This window comes from Leptinotarsa decemlineata, unplaced genomic scaffold (assembly GCF_025532065.1).
Source record: "Leptinotarsa decemlineata unplaced genomic scaffold, Ldec_3_MD MMD2_P_RNA_scaffold_14, whole genome shotgun sequence".
Classification (NCBI taxonomy): domain Eukaryota; kingdom Metazoa; phylum Arthropoda; class Insecta; order Coleoptera; family Chrysomelidae; genus Leptinotarsa; species Leptinotarsa decemlineata.
Window position 1 is genome coordinate 764,147 of NW_027412528.1, and position 24,491 is coordinate 788,637.

Genomic DNA, 24,491 nt, shown 5'->3' on the forward strand with positions numbered 1-24,491 from the left:
AAAATATTTTCATCATTATCAGGATGCATAGATAAGCCTGGTGTGAGGAATCCTTCACATTGTGAGAATTCTATACTCATGTGAATATTTTGTTAGTACTGATTCAAATGTGAGGATTTCGAGGCATGAAGCAGAGATTACTAAAAATTACGTTTTATATGGAATTTTTGCTAATGATCATTGTGGCTAACCTAAGGAAATACAAACTTGAAAGGAAGATAGACCCTATTGGAGTAAATGCAATAAACCAAGAAAAAAAAGTTTTTTTCATTCCAAATATTCAGGTTTGGACTTTTGATATTTCAAAATTTTTAATTAACAATTATCTCAATTGTTACTTGTTATGAAAAGGCTTGTTATGGAAAATACAGGTTTTATATATTTCTACTTCAATGTCAAGAGTTATTTGTTTTCTTTCCATATTTTAAAAGCTGTTGTTTCATACATTCTATGGAGATGTTCTGTTTTATTTACCAGGTATCAAAGAATATTAATATTTTCATTTTGAAAATGATAAAAAAATGTCTTCTAAAAAATTACCATGAAGGAGTTTCAAATGAAGTTGGGTGACGATTGTAATTGTTTTCAACCAATTACGATATTGTAATTGTTAGGTTTGGACTGTTTTGAGGAGTTACTAAAAATCATTGGCATTTTAATTTATATACTTTCTCTATTTATAGTTTTATATGGTTTTATAACCATACCTATTGAGAAAACATATGGAATTATATATCCTTGTCAGAAAATAGTGAAATCTTCAGTATCTCGTGCTGGCAAAACATTAGGAAACAATTCCAAACCACGACGGCCTTCAAACCCTAAAACCAGTATTCCTAAACTTAACAATGATTTTAATAAGGAGAGCATGTACCTGCATCCGTTTTCAGAAAGAGAACTTCTTCTACTTCTAAAAAGAAGAATAAAAAATAAAAATTCTGCCGGATCAGATGATATCCCAGGATTTCTTTTGAGGGAGGTACTCGAGGATATTATTGCTCCTCTAACTCATCTGGTGAATTTATCTTTTCTAACAGGTTCATTTCCGAATGCTATAAAAATTGGAAAGGTCATACCGATACATAAGAAAAAAGATTCTAAATTATTAGAAAATTACAGACCGATAACAATTCCATCTGTATTTTCAAAGTTATTTGAATATGCCTTTCTAGACCGTCTTTGGTGTTTCATTGAAAGGCACAAGATTTTATCGAATAAACAACATGGGTTCCAGGACGGAAAATCAACGTCTACTGCTATTTTATCTTTCTTCAACCAAATAATCGAACATATTGTAGCTGATGAATGTCCAGCAGCTATCTTTTGTGATCTAAGCCGAGCGTTTGACTGTGTTAATCATGGAAAACTATTAGAAGTATTAGAATCATTTGGTTTGAGGGGACTCCCACTGAGATGGGTTGAATCATTTCTGACGGGCAGGAAACAATATGTATCTATACAAATAACCTCTGATAGTACGAAATATAAAAGAAATTCCGAATGTCAAGATGTCGATATGGGTGTCCCGCAAGGGTCCATACTGGGACCCGTGTTGTTTATTTTGTATATCAATCAGATTGACTGCATTTTGGAGAGTTGTCATCACTCTGCTTATGCAGATGATTTATCATTGGTGTTGTCTGCATCTGACACTAACTTACTAAATGCTAAATGTAGAGATGTGATGGATAATATATCAAATTTTTTTAATGAACGTTCTTTATTTTTTAATACGGAAAAAACAGAGGTAGTACGTTTCCACAATCGCCAGAAGGTGACAAAAAATCTAGAATTTATAGTAAATCAAACAATTTTGACAAACACTCAAGAATCTGTCAGATTTCTTGGGGTGTATTTGGATGAATTTCTGAGTTTTAAAATCCACTGTGAAAAACTAGTAAACAAATTGAATTCCTTGAATTTCCTTCTTTTGAATCTTAGAGATTTTCTCAATAAGGCACAGTTACTGGCATTTTACTACGCCCAAATTGATTCTAGGCTGAGGTATAATATATGTCTCTGGGGAAATTCCACCTCGGCATCGGATGTTTTCATTAGCCAAAAACGCATATTGCGTACTTTGGCACATATTTCATTTAGGGACTCGTGTAAAGCTATTTTCAAAATGTGCGGAATATTACCTCTCCCATGCATTTACATTTTTGAAATGGCTGTTTATGTTTTTAAAAGTAGACCATATTTCGAATTGAATGAAGATGTTCATGGTTATGACACTCGTAGTAAACAATTAATGTCCATTCCATTTGCGAAAGTGAATATTGCATATTTTGCTCCCAATTACATGGGGCCACGAATCTTTAACACACTCCCAGATACCATAAAACAACATAAAAATGTGATACATTTCAAAAAAAACTTGAAACAATTTTTATTAGACAAATGTTTTTATTCACTTTCTGAATTTTTAACACAAAATTAAAATCATTGCATGTGCCTGTCTTATCTTGTATCTGTATTTTATATATATTTATATTTTTTAACAGAATCCTTAGATTTAGTCTGGACAATTCCCATACATGTAACTGTCAACGGGAAATAAAGATTTATTATTATTATTATTATTATTATTATTAAGATCGTAACACTGAAAATCTTGGCCGCGAAAGCCTTAATTAATTTCAATGGAGAATTGGTAGGATAATCTTTTACAATTATTACATGGTTTAACTCTAAAAACTATTTCGCCTTCGACTCTCGGTCTAGTATTATCTTCCAAATAACAAATTATCTTCTTGGAGGATACTTTCACTAGGTGAATTTTGAAATAATTTTTATTAAATCGATGAATTTGTTTGATGAGTAGAATTTGGAAGCTCTGGCGTGAAATGAATCTATCGAAAACACTTTTCCCCCTCCAGAACACAAATGCTGTTCCTTAACGTGCGTTTTGCTAACTTAGTGAGCATCATCAGGAGACGAGATAAGGAAAGCATCATCTCTTGATATAATGCTCACTTAGTTATCGAAACGCATGTCAATAGACAACATTTTTGTTCTAGTAAGGAAAAGTGTTTTCGATAGGACAAATGTAATATTTCTAACAATAAAGCTATTAAATGTCATTTTGATAATTCTTTGTTTTACTTGGCATGCCTATGCATCGCTACCTTACGACAATGGTATTCTGAATACTGTGCCATTGCGTGACAGGATCATTGCCGCAAGTTAGCGGTCAAGAAGTAAAAAGACCCTAGTTCCTGCTGAGATCAGTTGAACACCTTCCGTTTTCAAAACATTTTAAAAAAAACCTCGATCTACGGCACTCTTGAAAAAATCTAATAAACATCAGTATTCCATTCACAGAGGCACTAAGTTTACATTGAATCGCTGCTTGGCAACTGAATTCATTTTTGTTCTCAGAATCATCATTACATGTCGAATTTCACTCAAAATCAACTCAAATTCCTCACGTGGATTCAATGATTAATTTCCCTTTATGGAAGTTTTTAAAAGATAATTGATATTTACTTGCCCATTATATCGTGTTATTTTCCTGATGAACATAAAAAAGTATTATTATCGATACAATTATACTATTCAAAAATATGATTTGAATATATAATTATTGAGGGTATAAAAAAATTATATAACTTTTGTAATCCATTTAGTAATGGATAGGAAAAATACCAACCGAGAAACGATAATTAAATAACTAATTAATGAAAATAATGAAATGAATGTGGAATTAAATTATAATTGTGGAAAATATTCTAATTTTTAATAGGTGAATTAGACACTGTAGTTACAGTTAATGTGTTAATAATATCGAAACAATAAGAAGAAGACTTTAAATTTCAGGTTACGAATGTGTCAATTTTTGCCGCTATTTTGATCTGTATTGTGTTTGTTTAGTTGTTATATATTTAACCATAGAAAACTTTTCAACATACATTACTTTGATGAAAATAAAATATGGAAGATTCATGTGAGGTCTAAGTGATATGAACGACTGTAACATATAAAATTCTTTACTTGTTTCAGCTGAAGAACGTAGACCAAAAAGATCGAAACGGGAAACTTCATATAAAGCTAAAGCATTTGAAAAATTCAAACAGCTCAAAAGTGGTATTAGAAACAAGTATGAAGTCGAAGAACTGGATAGTGTTTATGAGGTAGTTGAGGAAAAAGAGTATGTTAAGAAAGTTCTTTCTCGTCAAGATGATGACTGGATTGTTGACGATGGTATGTATTTAAAGTATTTAAAGGTGGATTTGTGCACCAGTCAAGTTGTAAATCGTAAGTTTAATAGAATAAATTGTATACATGATGGGCATAGTCAGATTATCCTTATAGTTGATAGCTCACTATTTTAGTGGTAAGATTATAATTTGAATAACCATCAATTCATGTGTCCATTTGAATGAATGGATGAATAGTAAATCTAAATCATTTCAAATCATAATTGACATTTGTTTGGGATGTTTCCCCATAAGATGATTGAATCTCAAATCCATAATCACCAAACAGGTGGAAATAATAATAATAATAATAATATTTATTTTCCATAAGACATGAACATGTATTGGAATAGTCAGTTATATGAATGAATATAATCAAGAAGATCATACAGTCACATTAAAAAATTCTTGCACGGTATAAAAACTATAATTCAATAAAAACATTTTCAAATTGAATTTAAAAACATGGATTCTGTCAATTTCTCTGAGAAAAGAAGGTAACTTGTTGAACATTTTCAATCCCAAGTAAAAAGGGGACCGGTCAGTTAGGTTGTATTTATAGGGTTTCACATAGAAATTATTACGATTTCTTGTGTCAATACTATGATAGGAGCTATGTCGTTCGAACTTTGATTGATTTATATAAATATAAACACACATTTCAAATATAAATATATTTGCAAGAGTTAATACATGGCACAACAACTTCACTTACCAAAATACAATCTTACTAAGTCAATGAAATCATTATATTATGAGGATTTGAAAGAAAACAATGAAATACAGCAGAAGTCCAATAATACGGCACGTTCAGGACCGGCTCGGTGCCGGACTACCGAAAATCCTGGTCTGTTGGGCTATGCCACTTCCTTTTAGTGTCGGCTTTGCCGTAAAACAAATGTACTTTGTTTTTTTAACTACATACATACATAAATCGTAATTACAAGAACGATTAGGTTAATAATTGAACTACAAATACAGTAGGCCAAGTTTATTTTACATTTCATACAATGATGAAGACACTTCGTGATTGATTAACTGTGCTGCACTTCACCTGTATTTGTTGTGACAGCTGTTGTTTCCGAACAATACCGAGCGCTTCCGGATGATCCTGAACTACCCCGAAAACTTCCGAATAGCTCTCGAGCGTTTTTATTTGCTTTAAAGACACACTTTTAGAGAAAAACAAAATTTTTAGAATTTTCCTGAGCGATGCCGGACTATCGGGCATTCCGGACTGTTGGATGCCGGACTAATGGACTTCTACTGTACCTAATCACATGGTAGCCTGGTAGGTTGACGTGGATGATTTGCTCCACTCACTCTTATGTGAACCGGTGGTTCAAGCCACCAGGCCGGACAATCGATTTTCACTTCCTATTGTTCAACCCGTGTTAGGGATCACACGTTTTGACTTTTGAGAGTTGTCGTTCGTAGGGGGGCAACAGCTGGTTAAAGGAAAAACAGATTTTCAAACAGAACATACACGACATTAAAGATGTGAAAACAATTAATCTTCCAAAGAAAGATTCCCACATTATTTTGTATCAAGATGGAGTAGTAGAAAGTCAAAAACTTTCCCAAAAACTAGTCTTGTTATGCATATAAGATCTATAATAAAAAATTCAACTTCAGTCAAGTAGTTTACTGATGATATAAGAAAAATGAGGGATGAGATGTAGGCTCAGCGACTTATATGCTGTTTTCAAGTGTGATGAACTCGCACTAAAAATCAAAACTCACAAATACAGGCAAGCTATTGATAAGGCAAAACGCAAGGCAAACACTGACAGAATCAGTAAAGTTTTTGGGAGTATACTTGGACCCCACACTGAAGTTTGACTGTCATGTAAACTATATAGCCAGCAAAGTTAATAAAAGCATTTACCTTCTAAAAAATCTTAGATCAGTAGTGGATCAGAAAGTTTGTGTGATGACTTTCCAAGCACTCATTGAATCAGTTTGTATGTACGCGATAATAGTATGGGGACACTCCCCACATGCATCCAGAGTATTTGACATTCAGAGAAGAGCAATGCGTGTACTTTCCAACGTGGGGTATCATGCCGATGTCAGACAAAAATTTATTGATCTCAAAATCATGACCATTCCATCAAGATACATATACGAATGCATTGTCTATATGCGTGAAAATATTAATCAATACAAAACTCAAAGCAATGTACATAATTCATTTTTCGTTGACAGTTTGAAAGATCTAACCGAAAGTATAGTACCAATAAATGATTATAATCATATTCTCAGTTGTATTATACCAACAAATGAGATACTTGAGGAATTTGAAACATTGAATATGTGCGAGTTAAAAAAGATAATTTTTTCCCCCAAGAAAAATAATACAGGTGACGATGGAATTAATCTGAATATAATCAAGTTAACATTTGAAATACTGGGAAATAGGTTTTTGGACTTGATAAATTTATCGTTAACCACTGGAACATTTCCTGACAATTGAAAAATTGCCACCATCGTTCCTATTAAAAAATTACAAACATCGTTTTAGGATCTGATTTTAGACCCATAAATACCCTGCCAATTTATGAGAAAATATTAGAAATCACAGTGAAAGAGCAATTGATGAAATTTATAGCGAAACATAATATTTTGATCAAAGAACAATCTGGATTTAGGGAATCCCATTCATGTGAAACTGCCCTGCAATTTCTAATCTCTTCGTGGAAAGTTGAGCTATCTAAAAAACGTATTATAGGTGTTGTCTTTCTAAATTTCAAAAGGGCATTCGAGACGGTCAACATTGAGTTACTTTTAATGAAATTAAATAAGTTTGGACTAGATTATAAAGTATTAAAATGGTTCACAAATTACTTCACATATCGGAAGCAGCTAGTTAAATATATTCAATTGACATCCAGTACTTTAAATGTAATTTCTGGAGTCACTCAAGGGTCAGTATTGGGTCCACTGCTATTCTTGCTGTACATAAATGATATTGTGATACATGTTAAAAGGTGTAAGATAAAAGTGTTTGCCGACGACACTATGTTGTACTGTTCTGGGACAACTAATGAAATATCAGAATGTTTGAATGAGGAACTGTTAAAAAAAAACTGTTTAAAAAAAAATTTAATATAAACGAGTGGTTATGTGACAACGGCCTCAAGTTAAATGTTAATAAAACAAAATGCATGTTAATAGGTAGCAAATATCTTTTAAGACAATTGCAAGATGAATAGCTGTCATTGAATCTTTATATTGATAATGTCATCATTGAAAGGGTAACAACTTTTGAATATCTGGGAGTGGTATTAGATCAAGAATAGAACCTTAATGCTCACTGTTGTTATATTCAGAAGAAAACAGCCACGAAAATTCATCTTTTATATAGATTGAAAAATAAAATAAGTGAATATGCAAAATTAACAATTTATAAATCAATAATAGCACCCCAGTTTGACTATTGCAGTACATTACTCTATTTTGTGAGCAATGAAAATCTAAACAGACTACAGAAGCTTCAAAACAGATCCATGAGGGCAATATTAAGTTGTAATAAACGCACATCTGTGGAATACATGTTGGAAACACTGTCTCTTATGTCTGTTAAACAAAGGATAACACTGAATATGCTAATATTTATATTTAAAATTAAACACAATATGTTGCCAAATTATCTGAGTGATCAGTTAATCTACACAAGTAGTATTCATACACACTCCACTAGAAATAGAATAGGAAATTTTTATATCAACAGAGAACATATAGGTTGTGACTCCTTGTATAGTTCTGGTCTGATTGCATTTAATAATTTGCCAAGTTATATAAAAAGCTGTGATTCATTAAATTCAATCAAAAGAAAATGTAGTGAATATATTTCAAGTAATTGTCATCAATAATTTGTCTTGTTTTCTAGTTTCTTGTTTTTGAAATGTGACTTGTCTCTAATTTTATATATATATATATATATATATATATATATATATATATATATATATATATATATATATATGATGTGTTGTTTTTCCAGGTGTTCATCCGTTGTGTACTATTCGATAGTCGAAGTTTCGCCATCATCTCAGATGGCATTATCAAGACGAGTTACTGCTTCGCTTTGAGAGGTGTAACTGATGTTAGGTTCTTCTTGTGGTGTTTTTATATGGTTTCGCTTGCGTAAGTTGTATGGATTTGTTACCTGTTTTTCCACCTGAGGGTTGTTGATGGCTTTTGGCGGTTCTCCTACCTGTTTTTCTACCTGAGGGTTGTTAATGGCTTCTGGCGGTTCTCCTACCTGCGATGGTTCATTATCAATTTGTGGTTGTCTTTGGTGGTTGTTTTTAATTATTGTTTTCCAAATCCTTGGGATGTTTAGTGAGTCATCCCTTTTGTTGATGAGGCCTTGCTTTTCGATTTCGATAGCTTCCCTGATTTGTCGAATTCTTGGGTTTTGCACCTGTGCTATCTGTTTTGTGGACTCAAAATTAATCTTGTGACCTGTTTGTAGATGGTGTTGAAAGAGGGCAGAGGAGGAGGAGGAACAAAACAAACCTCCTCTGCCCTCTTTCAACACCATCTACAAACAGGTCACAAGATTAATTTTGAGTCCACAAAACAGATAGCACAGGTGCAAAACCCAAGAATTCGACAAATCAGGGAAGCTATCGAAATCGAAAAGCAAAGCCTCATTAACAAAAGGGATGACTCACTAAACATCCCAAGGATTTGGAAAACAATAATTAAAAACAACCACCAAAGACAACCACAAATTGATAATGAACCATCGCAGGTAGGAGAAGCGCCAGAAGCCATTAACAACCCTCAGGTAGAAAAACAGGTAGGAGAACCGCCAAAAGCCATCAACAACCCTCAGGTGGAAAAACAGGTAACAAATCCATACAACTTACGCAAGCGAAACCATATAAAAACACCACAAGAAGAACCTAACATCAGTTACACCTCTCAAAGCGAAGCAGTAACTCGTCTTGATAATGCCATCTGAGATGATGGCGAAACGTCGACTATCGAATAGTACACAACGGATGAACACCCGGAAAAACAACACATCCTATTCTACCATCCGTGAAAACCTACATTGTAATATATATATATATATATATATATATATATATATATATATATATATATATATATATATATATATATATATATTTATTATTGTTTTGTATTTTATAAGTGAGTGACTGTACTATGAAGAGCATTATTTGACCTGTGTAAAAACTTGATGTTTATTTTAACACCAATAAAATATTCCATTCTAATCACTAATATTTGATTCAGTATTATCATTATATATCGATTTGTGTTTACGGACCTATGTACACGTTAATAATATCTTCTTTTGTTATTGACTTTTTTCAGTTTTATGTATATTAGGATACGTTTCCTATTCAATAAAGATTCATTCATCCATCACCAGTTAATCTCAGGTTTTATGTCTTGATGGTGATTATTAAACTTTAACTGATTCATTAGTATTCGTTATTTGTATCATTACCCTGTATTTACTTCAATTTGACAAAGGGAGATTACCACAGTGTCATCGAAGTCTTCTAGAAGCTCTGCCTGACTCTCTATAAATACATATAATTTTGTTGAGTGTGGTTTCAGAACATTTCTGCTGTCGGTTCACTGCAAGTTTCACTACAATCGGAGGTACACCAAGGAAATCCTAAGCTGTTCTTGACCCTCTACGTTAACGTAACGGTGACTGCTCCGCCTAGTTGGAGTTCCGGTTTTTGGTCTTTGTGCTCCATCAGGTCACTAGCAGCGCCTCCTATAGCTACTTAACCTGGCTTAGCGACCTTGTAGTTATTGAAATCCCGGATGAGTAAATCTTGCGCGGCTCTCAGTTCGACTTCAAGGATTGCCATGACGTCGATGGGATGACGCGATAGCGGCTCCATCAACCGTCCTTGAAGTTTGTAATGTCGTTGACATTCCAACATCTTTATACTAGACTTTCCGGAATCCGTTGTTCTGTCATTAACATTTTTTAGATTTTTATAAGAGGGCAGTTAACGTGTGAATCATCTTAACTAAATTTAACTAAAACTTCCATTCAGTTTGGTACTACCGATGCTAGGGTCTTGTTTGTGTTCTTTTTTGGGGCCGCTTCCATCCTCCTGCAGTTCTTAGCACACAATATCCATGTCTGCATTTGCACAACCGTCCTTCCCTTGCTGCTCGACCACTGCTCCAGCGGCTGTTTGAACCTTCCCGGCTAGCGCAAGGTCCTTCTTGTGCGGCGGTTTGGCTTGCCGGTATTCTTGACAGTGGAAAAACCATTGGTTTCTTTTTCTAAAGGCGGCTTATTTGATCTCACCTCTACGCCTTTTTCCATTTTCTCCGTTCTTTGGATTTTACTTGAACTTCCTCAGTTTGTCTAGTTCTGACTTGATTTTTTTTCATGTAGGCAGTCATCATGTTCATGTCATCATGACTTTTTCATTTGCCGTTAACGAACTTCAAACTTTTTGGTCCATTTTGCAATGTGTTCAGAAAGTACCTGAAAAACGAGTCCGAATGCTATCTGTCAGTTATATTTATAGAGGGGAAGTGGGGGGGCTCTTCTGACATTCCTTTGTATAACAAATAACGAAATCACGATCAGTGAGTTATGGTGGTTGAATTCATCATTTAGATACTGGCTCGTGTGAGTTGATTTTCTATGTTCTCTATACAGATGTTTCCTACTGCTTTTGGTCTTCACCATCATGTCTTGAATCGGCAATTCATTGTGGGCTTCCTCCTCTATTGTGAATGTTATGGAAACTCTTAAGCTGCAAAAAATAGCCAGTTCCCTGTCTCCATGGTTTCAACGAGGTTACCAGCAAGTGTAATTACAGGGATGATGTGTTCAGAACTTCTATTTTCAGCTGAGTGACAATCTTGAAGCAAATCGAAGAGCTACAAATAGGATGGCCACTTTCACGGGTTATAGCCAACATATACATGAAATGGTTTGAAACTTTGGTTTTTGAAGAAACCCCGAATCTGGTTGAGACACATTGAGAACACCTTCATAGAATGGAAACACGGAAACGGAAATCTTTTTGCAACACCTCAATGATACCTTCCATAACATTCACAATAAAGATGAAAGCTCACAATGAATTGCCGTTTCTAGACGTGGTGGTGAAGAAGACAAACACAAGTGAAAAATTTCTATTTAAATTATTGTCAAGCCAAATATTTGCCCAGAACTTCTCTTTATGGTTGGCCTGAGAGTCAAGCAAAGAGTAACAAGGGATGATACAGCTGTTTTCGTAGAGAACTCACATTCTACTAATTATGGAGTGAATAGTCAAGAGTGTTAAGGGAAGCTAATGCATCAAACTTGATTTTTTACTCACTCCTTAGTGGTCTTCAAAAAGTCTGCACTCAATTATGTATTTAGTCTATAGATTCATGCCTAGTATGTTTGTTAGTTTTTAGTGCTGGTATTGGTTTTAATTGATCTATTCAGCATTTAGTGTTTTAAGTTTTTTTTGATTTTATATATTTAAATACTTGTACACATTTTTCATACATGTATATTTTCACAATATTGTAACTCGAAGTGTTCCCATTTATACAGAATAAATAAATAAATAAAAATATATGTGTGCAAAAACCAACTCACAAGTATCAGTATCTGAATTATGTATCCATCCATCAAGAAAGAAATTGTTAGGACACTAATGAAGGAAAGAACTGGGTCACATCCGGAAAGAATGTTAACTTCAAAAAATGGGTGGATCAATTTTTTTCTGCTTGTCTCTCTTGAGAAGTCATATTTTGATACCAAACTTTTGAGATTTCACATCATCGAATTGTTGAACTGGCTCAATCGTACAAAGGCATTCTGTAGTAAACTAAATACAAGAGTGTACACATTAAAAGTTTCAATAGTACTTAATAAAAATTATATATTGTTGAAAATCTTACAAGGGTCAAGTACGACTCTGTTCACTTCCCGTGGAATCATCATGTTTACTTTAGTGTTATTTGAAATAATTCTGAAAGAAAAAGTGTTTTTGGTAGCTTTATAGATCATCAAATAACTTTTTAGATGGTAGTGGGTACTTGGAAGATGGTAGAGATATATTTGATGATGATTTGGACTCCGAATCTATTGCTCAAGCAAGTGCAAGAGGAAAAGGTGTCAAAAGAAAGAAAAAAAATGTCTCGGAAAATGCCGGAAGAGGAAATTTGCAACAAATGCTTTCAAGTATGCCAACCAAAAAGAAAGAGGTGTGCTAAAATGTAAACTGAAACCCTTTTATAGATAATGTATGAAATGACATTTTCAGGAAACCAAACTTGATGACGATGAAATGCTGTCTGAAATCTTAGGTGAAATTGATGAAACTTCTGCTAGTATCCCAAAACCAAAAATTAAAGAATACTCGGTTATGTCTCGAAAACTTGCTGCTAAGAATTATATGAAGAACTTGAGTGTTCCAAACAAAAATATTTCTATTACTCGACCCATAAGTGACATATTGAAAAAAGAAGCTACTGGTAACATATTGAAAGAGGTACAAAACAAAGTAATAGAAAATGGCGACTTGAATGAAATTGCTGAATCCCCACAAGTTGATATTGTAGAAGAAAACTCTTTACGAATTACTGAGGAGGAAGAACAGCCTGTTGAATTAAGTGAAAACTTGACTATCGAGGATGATTTTACCCAAGAGTGTTTTGAAGATGACATCGATATGACACAAATAGAAGAATTTGAGTCTCAGCAACTTCCTGATATTTCAGTCGATGAAGAAAAAATTTCAGATGAGTTACAAGCAGAATTTATGAGTGAATGGGAAAATTTCACAAACGAATTAGATGATATTGATATGGACAAGTTAGTGGATAGATCTGACATACCTCTTGTTGAAGTTGATAATAAAAAGGTAAATAATACTCCTCAATGGTAGTATTTATATTAGTTGACAACTGAATTCATTTTTTTTAATTTCAGCACTGAATAACAATGATTGAATTGTCTAAATTCTTACTTTCAGGTCGTTTTTGTTTCATAATTTTTATTTTTGTTGAAATTGGTTTTAAGGTATTCCGGTTTTATTGGTGGGACGCTTATGAAGATCCTGAAAAACAAAGGGGGGTGGTATTTCTGTTTGGAAAAACATACTGTGATAAGACTAAAAGTTTTGTGAGCTGCTGTGTGGCTGTTAGAAACATTAGTAGAAGAGTTTTTCTTTTACCAAGGCCATTTGTAAGTTAGGAAGCATTTTTTGAAACATAACCAATTCAGAATTATTTAAGGAACTTGGAGAAGATGGGACACCTACAGAAGAACCAGTTACCTTTAAGAAAATGTACAATGAATTGAATGAAAAAATAATAAAGCCATTGCATATCAGTTTTTTCAAAACAAGATCTATCAAGAAAAAATATGCCTTCAATCCTGAAATACCAACCGAATCTGAATACATGGAACTCCGATACCCGGTAAGAATTTATTCTGTAATCTCTTCACAGATACAGATAATTTATTCATCATTGAAGTTTTTTACACAATGGTACAAAACTTATCAGACTAGTCAAAACATATTATAGTATTACAACTTATAAAAACATTATAGAGCTCACAAGAAAATATGAAAAACTCACAGACAGTGCATCAAACAGTGAGGTACTCCTCTATTGTATAAAAAGTATTTTCATTAAGGTAATTGAATAATGTTGTTTTGAAGGTATTAACATTTTTTATCTCACCAAAGATCCTATTGAAACGGTTATAACATAGAATTCCTTGGTATTTTTGAGAATTCTGTCCCACACTAAGCCTAGAGAATGGTAAGCGAATGTCATTTTTATTTCGTGTTTGGTGTTGGTGAATTTCACTACTTTTCATGTAGGTATCTTACTCTTTTTTAATATTCATAATTAGAAGATAAATATAAAGTGATGGTAAAGTTAGAATTGACAGTGACTTGAAAAAGTTTTACAAGATACATTATTTCGAACTCCCATCATGCATCTTATGATTTTCTTCTGAGCAATGAATACTTTATCAATATGTGTTGAATTACCCCAGAAGATCAAGCCATATGTGAGTGCCGACGACACTAGACCATGATATGCCATTCTGAGAACCTCTATAGATACAGTGTCCTTCAGTTGTCTGATAACAAAATTGATACTACTCAATTTCCCTACCAGATTTTCGATATGAGTTCTCCATGTCAGTTTCTCATCAATTGTTACACCCAGAAATTTTATGTTTGATACTTGTGCTCAATTGACTTATGATTTATTTTAACAAGAGGGCTTGAGTCACTGCTGATATTTTTTAAAATCATGTCATTAATAAATATGATAAAAAGCAGTGGACCAAGTATTGTGGTACACCCATAGAAACATTGGTTGACTTTGATTTGAATGAATTCATCATGACAATCTGACTTCTATTTTGTAAATAGGAAGAAACCCATCTATTCACTACTCCACGAACTCCAATACGGTTTAATTTTTGAAATAGAAGCTCATGATTAACTGTATCGAATGCTCTACTGAGATCAAAATATAGTGCAATAGGATATTCCTTAGTATTCAAGCTAGAATAAATCATACCTATTACATAATTCATTCATAGCTGATTCTGTAGATTTTCCAGCCCGAAATCCATGTTGACATCCTTTCAATAAATTATTATTTTCCAAGAAATTTCTAAGACGGAAATTGAAGCAATAATCGATTATTTTTGCTAGTTGACTTTGTAAGCATACATTCCTGTAGTTGTTGATGTCTTCCTTGGAACCTTTCCTCTTTCCGTTGCTGAGAATACTATCAGGTCTCTCCCAAGTATTGACCCAGAAAACTCTTATAATTTTAGAAATTTTCCTTCTCCTGTAAATTCTTTCTTTTTAGATCCAGTTTGTCCTCAAGAAGTACTAACTGCAATAAATAAATTGAGCAACTCTAGCTCTCGAGACGTTCATGACCTAAATAGCAAGTTGTTTAAGACCTCTGCTGAATTTATTTTAAATCCTTTGACTTACTTAATTAATATAATTTTTTCCAGTGGCATCTTTCCTGATACTTTGAAAATATCTAAGGTGATTCCACTCTTTAAAAAGGGCGATAAATCCCAAATGGACAATTATCGTCCAATTAGTATCATTCCATTGATTGGCAAAATAATTGAAATTATCCTAAAAGATAGGCTTTACTCTTTTTTTGAAAACAAACTTTATTTCAGCGAATCACAGTTTGGTTTCCGGAAAAACAAAAATACTACCCACGCTGCTTTCAAGGTTGTTGCCGAGATAGTGGAAGGCCTTGATCAGGGCAGGCATACTTCTCTGACATTATGCGACTTGACCAAGGCCTTCGATTGCGTTTCACATTCCCTACTTATTGAAAAACTAAGTTATTATGGCATAAGGGGCACTACCCTGGAACTCCTTCGTTCATATCTTACAAACAGATTTCAGTGTGTTGAGCTGAACAATGTAAAATCTGATTTGAAAAAAATCGAGCATGGCGTCCCTCAAGGTTCAATCTTGGGACCTTTCTTATTTATTGTGTATATAAATGACTTATGCCACGCCATTGCACCTACTAAATGTTTTCTATTCGCTGACGACACAACAATTATTTGCTCAAGCAAGTCTTACACTAACTTGAAAGACTCTGTCATCACAGTACAAAACTCAGCTAAGCTTTGGTTCACGAAGAATAAACTCAAATTGAATGAAAGAAAAACCCAAAATTTGATTGTCTCCACAAACACTAATTATCGTGAGGGGGCAAATGTATCGTTTTTAGGCATTACGATTGATGACAAATTAAGCTGGAAAAATCATCTTGACCTTGCTGTTCGCAAATTATCTTGTGCTCTCTTCGTTCTGAGAAGGTTAAAACATGTAACGAACCCTTATATTATGAGAATATCTTACTTTTCCCTTTTTCATTCTGTACTTTCGTACGGTATTCTCCTTTGGGGAAACTCTACTAACGCAATTGCTGCTTTCAGATGCCAGAAAAAAGCCATACGCATCTTGGCTAACCTGGGATACAGAGACCACTGCCATCAATTTTTCATTCGTCTGGGTATTATGCCTCTGCCTACTTTATATATTTATACTGTTCTGCTAGAAATACATCGCAATAAAGATACTTTACTAAAAAACTCCGACATCCATAACCACAATACCAGATCAGCTGACTTACTAAATACTCGTTATCACAGGTTATCTGTAAGCCGCAGAAACTCCCTAAATCTGAATCTATATAACATTCTCCACCACCCTATCAAAATATTGGAATTCAAAAAATTTAAATTAGTCCTAAAAAATTACCTACTAGAAAATTGCTTTTACAGTACCGATGAGTATATGGACTCAGTTAGGTACTTTAAGCCTTATGAGCTATCATAAGTATGGTTAACCATGATCTTTTATTGTATTTTAAAATATATTGCTCATGTCTAAATTTTAAATCTTATACTATATATTGATAATCTGTTACTAGACGTTAATTGTTCTTTTAATTATATTTTTATATATTTTTTAATTTTGATTTGACTAATATGACTGTGAATTTACTGTGACTTGCCATAAATGTATAAACTACATAATCTGGTCAAATAAACTACTACTACTATATATCGGTACTGACTTTGAAACTTTCAGTTTTTCAGGATATTTTCCTGAACTGAATGATTCATTGATTATGTGACACAAAGGATAACATACTGCGTCACTAACAGCTCTCAAGCACTTACCATTTATCTCATCAATTCCAGCAGCTTCTTCAGAACACACTTTATGTATTGTCTCTTTTATCTCAAGTGGAGTTGTTGGAGTCATGAAGAAAGTAATGCTTGAGAAATGTTCTAATTTTACCTTATTGAAATTGGGGTCAATACTTTGTATATTCATAAAAACTTTCAGAAATTCGTCACATATTACGAATGATCTGTGATGATCTGACTGTCTATAACAATTTTACTAATCTCGTCTCTGGATCCACTGCTTCTCATCTCGTTTATGATTTTCCAACTTTCTTTCGATACGTTGCCTGTTCTACAAATTCTTTCATTATTATAATTAGTTTTAGAGTGTTCCACCATCTGCTTATATGTTTGTTTCAATTGTTTATATCTATTGTTAATCACCTCGTTTTTAGTGGTTTTGTATATTTTTGTCATATCAACTAACATTTGATGAATTTGCTTCAATTCGTTTGAGAACCATGGCTTGTGATCTTTCCTAGATCGAACTATAGTAACAGGAAATGCTATATTGAAAAATTACAACACTAATTCATAAAAAGTATCAAATTTTTTATCGAGTAAATTAGAGTCGTAAATTTCAGACCAATTTTCGGAACACAAAATATTTCTAAAAGTATTTAAATTATTGATAGAAAAATTCCGTTTCCTTATATACTCAGCTTTACCTCTGACTTTTTGTATTTCAAAACAACATTGCTGCAATGTATGATCTGATAAATGAGTATCTTCAATGAGTACCGATAATGCTTTTGTATTAGAAAACATCACGTCAATCCCTGAAACTGTAGTTTGTGTGATTCGTGTGGGTTTATCAATATGATTAGTCATACCAAACTCGTTGAATAAATTTATTATTTCAACTGTTTCTCTGCTATGTTTTAGAAAATCTACATTAATATCGCCACATACGATTTAATAATATTCCTTACGATAAATGTTGTTCATCAAATCATACACTGCATCTATAAAAATGATACTATCACTGTTTGGTGTTCTATATGCAGTTATAATAAATAGTTTAGATTGACCATTCAAAACATCTAACACAGCAATACTAATTTCAAAATGTTTCTCTATACTATTATCGTACTTCATAGATTTGGCTGGAATATTATTTTTAGTATAAATACAAGTACCTCCATGGTCAGAGTCTTTGCGACAAAAGCTACTTATTAGTTTGTAACCAGTGAGTAATAACTAGACATCGGATTATATACACTATCAAAATGTCGAAATATGCACAATCAAAAAACCATTCATTATAAGAATTTACGTTAATTTTTACATATTTATATGTTATACATATATTAATATACGTTGCATATAGATATTTGAATATGAATTATTATTATTATCATATAATAATATAAATAAATTATATAAATTATACACATATATATGAATTATACACAAGAACATATTTTTCCAGCTTTTTGGCAGCAAACTTGTGACGTTTGTCACTTAATAATTTATAAGCTGAAAATGACCTTTCTACGTCAACTGACGTTCCCGTAACTTAAAATTTGTCGCCATTTCTGCAGAGACCTCTTCAGTCAGGGTTTGTCCAGTGCCTTCAATGAATGTGTCATATTTCTTCATTCCTTTTGTTTTTATATAAAACTGCATTTGATTTGCCACAAATTTTATGCGATGTGAACTCGGAAGGACTGGCTTGAATTGATTGCAATGGCATCTGGCAAATTTTTCAACTACTTTTTTATGTGTTAGAAATTCTCATCATGAAACAAAACGGCTTTCAACCAAGTTCCTCAACATGTTAATATCGATTCTGGAAGTACTGCTACTTTTGGTAGTTACTCTTTATATGCGTGTACTCGCGATGGTGCTTTCAAAAACACCTTTTTTGTAGAAGAAATCAATGTATTGACTATCCAGAACTCGTTTCTGATCTCTTTCGCAATTCGATGTAATCTGTGGGCTAGATGGGCTAGACAGGTGATGTAAAGAAATTTTGGGTAGAATACTTTTAGAGCTTGAAGAATAGGGAAATAGTGATCTGATGGAATCATTTGTGAGGCGATAGTTGAATGGTTTGTTTTTTCAAGGACCTTGCAAGCAACCAAGTGGGGGGTAGAAGGCTCTTTAGAAAATTTTCCAACAATTAGATTCGCTATGTATTGTCCACATGAATCTGTTGTTTCATCAGTGTTTCATCCATATTAGATCGTTCGAGAGTACGGCGTGTACTACTTCGTAGATAGTTGACAGGTAGATTTTTCGAGTTGTGGATTCTTCAGGAATTATCTGATTAGTGCGATACTCCTTAAGAAATTTTCGGCATACTTCGTTATTTAATTGGTAGAAACTCACATACATTTTTGTTGAATTTTATTTTGTTTGTAGTATCCGAATATGAAGATGAAATATTTTTTGCATTTCAAAGGTGAATTAACCGCGGCTACTTAATATGTGTAGTCAACAAGAATAAATAAAGTGAAATCATGAAAAAATAACCAATTTTTATCAAATGAGACATTTAAATCGCGGACGTGTTGACCGCTTGTACAACATGCCTAACAAGTATAATTACTGAAATGAGCACTGTCAATGAAAAAGTACCAAAATATGCAAAAACGATTTGAAAATAGAATTGTATGCATTTGCATATGCAAACATGCAATTGCGTATAATCCGATGTCTAGTAATAACTGTTTCAGTTTAAGTCACCTCCTGATAAAACCAATGTAGTTGGTGAAACTAGCTTCAGTCAGTTATAGTGTGTAGGAAAAGTATTTTTGTTAGTTGATAAATTGCCGTAATCAGATTTCATTAATTCTTAGTTCATTATTTAAAATTTAGTATTTCCTAGTTTGAGATCTAAGGGCCAGCTTACAGTTTTTATATTGGAAGATTAAAGCTCAATGCTGAGCAAGGGGAACTTAACTTTAATTGAATTTCTAACTTATAAATTCAGCTAATTGACTACTTAAGTGAGTGAAGATTCAGAGGTTAAAAGTTTCATGTCTATTGCTTTGAATAAACAGGTTTGGAGCTTCTATAACATAAATTAGAAGATATCAGATTTTATAAATTTTCGATTTTTATATGTTACTATGGTTGTGTTGGTACATACAGTGCGGTCGTCAATACCCCCTATCTTAATTTTCGAACAGAACAAGATATTAGAGTCGGATAAAATTTACTTAAAAAGGCTTTCACTACTTTTCACCTCATTCAATAGGTAATTTGATTCTCGATCCAACACTGTTTTACTATCGGAAATTGGTTCAGCCCTTCAGCAGTTATATTAGGTTGTTTTAAAAGTTGTGTGTGTTTTTATGAGTCTACTTCAAACTGTAATATCTCAATGAATACTTATTCAATTTGATCGAAATGAGCACCATTTGAACCAGTGCAGTTTTGCCAACATAACACAAGTCGATTAACTCCGTTTGCATAAAAATTATGTGCTTGGGATCCGATGAACTCGACGATGGACGTTTTTTCCTGCTTCTGATTTGCGAAGGTTCTACTGGCGATAAATGTAATCGAAGTACTTGAAAAGATGGTAGTCGGTTGGCGAGAGGTCTGGGGAGTATGGTGGGTGAGGCAGAACTTCGACGCTCAATTCGTTTAATTTCCGAACAGTTATTTGTGAAATTCGCGGAAGGGCGTGGATCAGGATCGTACCTCTTCCGCTGACCAGTGCCGGCGCTGCTGCTGATGCAATTTTCGGTATATTTCGTCGACTTCCTCACAATAGGACTATGCTGTGATGGTTTGGCCCGAAATATTGATTCACACCAGTCGCTGTTCAGCATACAGTAACCATGGTCTTTTTTTGGTGGGATTACGGTATGTCGACCACTTTGGGCCTCATCTTCGAGGCTAAAATCTCCGTAACTAAAATTCGCCAACCAACGTCAAACAGTGCGTTATCATTGCCAAATGCCTCTATTGATATACCACTACACAGAAAAAAAAAGTACAACGAATGTTATTGACAATTCACCTAATCCAGGCACAGGTATTAGCACATCAAATTACTTGAATCAACATACACACGCTTTACGCAGTCATAATACCCAGTCATTGGAGTTAAACTCAAAACGTATGGACCTCCGAAGAAGCTAGCCACTCTGGCCGGCGAAATGTCAGGAGGAAATTCCAAAAATCGACGGCCTTCAAACAAAAATAAAAATACCTCGACCGCGAAAGCCTTAACCATTTCGTCAGTTTGGATAATTTTTGTATACTGTTTTTTTTTGGAGTTTATTATCTCCCACAATCAATCTGAAAAAATGAAAGCTAAATCAATAGAGAATCTGCTGAAGTGTAGTAAAGGGCAAACAGAAAAGTTCACCCCAAAAAGTTACTGCATAATATAAACTACTGAAAAGTCCAATTAGTCAGTAACTTGTCGTATAGTAATGGCAACTGGGTAAGATCCATTTCTACAAAGCTATTTGAAATACACTTGTTACCTTCTTAAAGCATAAAATATTGAGTCCTCCATAAAAAATGTCATTTAAAGAATGTTTCATATAGACACTTTCAAACCAGCCTTTTGTAATGAGAAGGTAGCTCATTTCACTAGTTCGGACTTCCATTGTCTACTATATAAAATGATTTGAAATCCCTGAAACAACTAAAAAAGAAGCATTGAAAATGAATAGCTGAAAACAACAATTATATTAACCAAAATAAACCTGAAATGAAATAATAGTGAAATAAAATATAAGTAAAAATAGAACAATTGAATAAATAAAAATAAAGAAATGAAAAAAGAAAATAAAAATAGAAAGTGGAGAGATTCCAAGTCACGTTAGTTCACGACGTTTCGATTGTTAGTATCTACAATCGTCTTCGGGTGATGACTGGACTGATTCCTCCGAGAGATGACTATTTATAGGTCGTTCGAGTACTTTCACTTATCCCCGCTTTCTATTTTCCGCTTCACTGGTTCCGTGGGAGATGACCGTTTTGGCGGGAGTTGGTCATTTTTCGCTTGATGATGGGTTTCCATATGTTGCGTATTTCTACGCTGGCTTGGCTAAATACGTTGTTGGACAACATGTATGCGGCTTCCTTGAATTTTCTCCTAAACCAATGTTCCTCTCTGTGCAAGATCTCAGCTTGGGACCACTCGATGTTGTGTTGATGGGTCCAAACATGGTCTGCTATTCCTGATTTGCTGGTTTCCCCTCGCTGTGTGTGTTTCTTGTACTCGGCAATGCGAACATTCAATGGCCTCTTAGTTTCACCAATATAGGATTTTCCGCACTCACAGGGTATCCGGTAAATGCAATTCTTGGAATCGCAGTCCACGTTTGGTGGCCTGGTTTTCGTGAGGCTGCTACCGATAGTGTTCCCAGATTTGAAGCAGGTTCTGATGTTATACTTAGACCCAATTCTAGTTCCTTCTCGAGACCTTCCTTCGTATTACAGAGCCCAAAAATGATCTTCAACGGAATGGCTACTCCAAAGCGATGGTAGAAAAGACTTTGGCTAGAAGACAGCAGGAGCCTCCCAAGGAAGAGAAGCTGTCACAACCAGTGCTTGCACTTCCCTACATCAGAGGATTATCGGAGAGGATAAGAATTGGTTCCAAGTACAACATCAGAACCTGCTTCAGATCCGGTAACACTATCCGTAGCAGCCTCACGAAAACCAGGCCACCAAACGCGGACTGCGATTCCAAGAATTGCATTTACCGGATACCCTGTGAGTGCGGAAAATCCTATATTGGTGAAACTAAGAGGCCATTATTTTTATTTTTTTTTTTCATTTCTTTATTTTTATTTATTCAATTGATCTATTTTTACTTGTATTTTATTTCACTATTATTTGATTTCAGGTTTATTTTGGTTAATATAATTGTTATTTTCAGCTATTCATTTTCAATTCTTCTTTTTTAGTTGTTTCAGGGATTTCAAATCAATTTATATAGTAGACAATGGAAGTCCGAACTAGTGAAATTCATCATGAAACATTGTCAATCACCTTCAAACAAAGGTAGCTCATCTTGCTAAAACATAACATCACTTGAAAACTCATGTGGGTTTGTCAATTATCCTAACTGGTAGGCAAAGCAGACGTTACTTGAAATGGCTCACTGGATCACCTGATATGGCGCCTCTAGATGTTTCTGAGAGGATACGTGACACATGAAACATAAAAACTCGACTTGATTTTGTCTAACTTGTCTGAACTCTTTGTGAAAAGATTGTGATTGATCAGCTTATTTTTGCCTTTCTTATTTTTAAAATATTTTTTCTTTACATCTAGCCGATAGTTGTAGTACGCAAGTGTGAATTAGTTAATTATTTTGTAAAAATAGGCAATTAAGTAAATAAATAACTGTGGAAATATCAAGAATGACGGAGGCCAGCTGGTTGGTTAGTTCGAGCAATTCCTTCTATTTCAATCGATCGCTTTGTGGAACGGTGGTTCTAGCCCGACGGCCGGACAATCGATTTTCACTGCGTATCGTTCAATCCGTGCTAGACATCATTCATTAAGAAGTAAGGCCTTGTTGATCCTCAATTCGCACATGTTCCGACTTCTGAGGGTTATCGTTTGTAAGGGGGCGACAGCTGGTTAACGGAAAAACAGATTGTTTTGGAATTATTGATATTGCAGCAATCCAATGAATGATTTGTGAGAAATTCTGTATCTGGATTCGAGTTGGAGTATTGGCAGAACATAAATATATTTCCTAATAGAAGGAAATATACTTCTTGATAAGGACATACTGATTTACAAAATGAACATTGGATATCTGAAGATATTAAAGAAGGTTTTGGAAGTAAATTTCATTAAATAACACTTGGTACTGACAAAAATCATTCTGAAAGCAATATATAAACACCAGAACTGCAACTAAATAAGCATTTCACCTATAAAGTCTTCAGAAAATGAAGAACACTAGTTTTCTTGATCTCCTTGATATCCATCACAACAGATTTTTCTCTGAGGTCATTATCATCATTAGTTTTTGAACATCCCTCATATCACTTTTTTTTTTCAATCATTTATCTCATGAAAATATATTGTTATTTGAATATCTGTCGGGAACTCTTTTTACATTGTCTCTATGTATATTATTTTTTGCTAAGGAAAAAACTTTGAAGGCATGGTGGATATAACTATTTCTTTCAGGCCACTGACGCAAGAATAGATTTAGGAGATCTGAAGAAGAAACCTCAAACTATTTCGAAAATATTTGGAACAAACTCCAGCTTTCTTGAAATACTCCTTTTGGAAAGAAAAGTCAAGGGTCCATGTTGGTTAGATATCAGTAATCCATCGCCTGTTTCAAATCCTTTGAGCTGGTGCAAGTTTGAAGTTAACTGCATAAAAGTCACAGATCTCAACATAATGGAATCAGATAAACCATTACCACCTCCACCGTTAGTGGTGGCAGCTATTAATATGAGAAGTTTTGTGAATCCCAAGACGTATGCCAATGAGATTCTCATGATGTCCTGCCTTACACAAACTAAATATGCTGTTGACAAAAAACCTCCAAATCCTCCATTCCAGCAACATTTTTGTGGTAAGACATTTTAATAATAATTTAAAATTAACAA

General features: G+C 33.9%; 1 protein-coding gene across 1 annotated transcript in view; it reads left to right on the plus strand.

Annotated features, from left to right (window-relative positions):
• The first annotated feature begins 3,788 nt into the window (after positions 1–3,788).
• DNApol-alpha180 (DNA polymerase alpha catalytic subunit) overlaps positions 3,789–24,491 on the plus strand; it is a 29,241-nt gene continuing 8,538 nt past the window's right edge. The window contains exons 1-7 of the mRNA XM_074176362.1: positions 3,789–3,946; positions 4,003–4,203; positions 12,247–12,428; positions 12,488–13,087; positions 13,246–13,410; positions 13,461–13,646; positions 24,061–24,457. Of these exons, the coding sequence (XP_074032463.1) occupies positions 3,934–3,946; positions 4,003–4,203; positions 12,247–12,428; positions 12,488–13,087; positions 13,246–13,410; positions 13,461–13,646; positions 24,061–24,457 (1,744 nt within the window). The 5' untranslated portion in view covers positions 3,789–3,933. The remainder of the gene's footprint in view (positions 3,947–4,002; positions 4,204–12,246; positions 12,429–12,487; positions 13,088–13,245; positions 13,411–13,460; positions 13,647–24,060; positions 24,458–24,491) is intronic.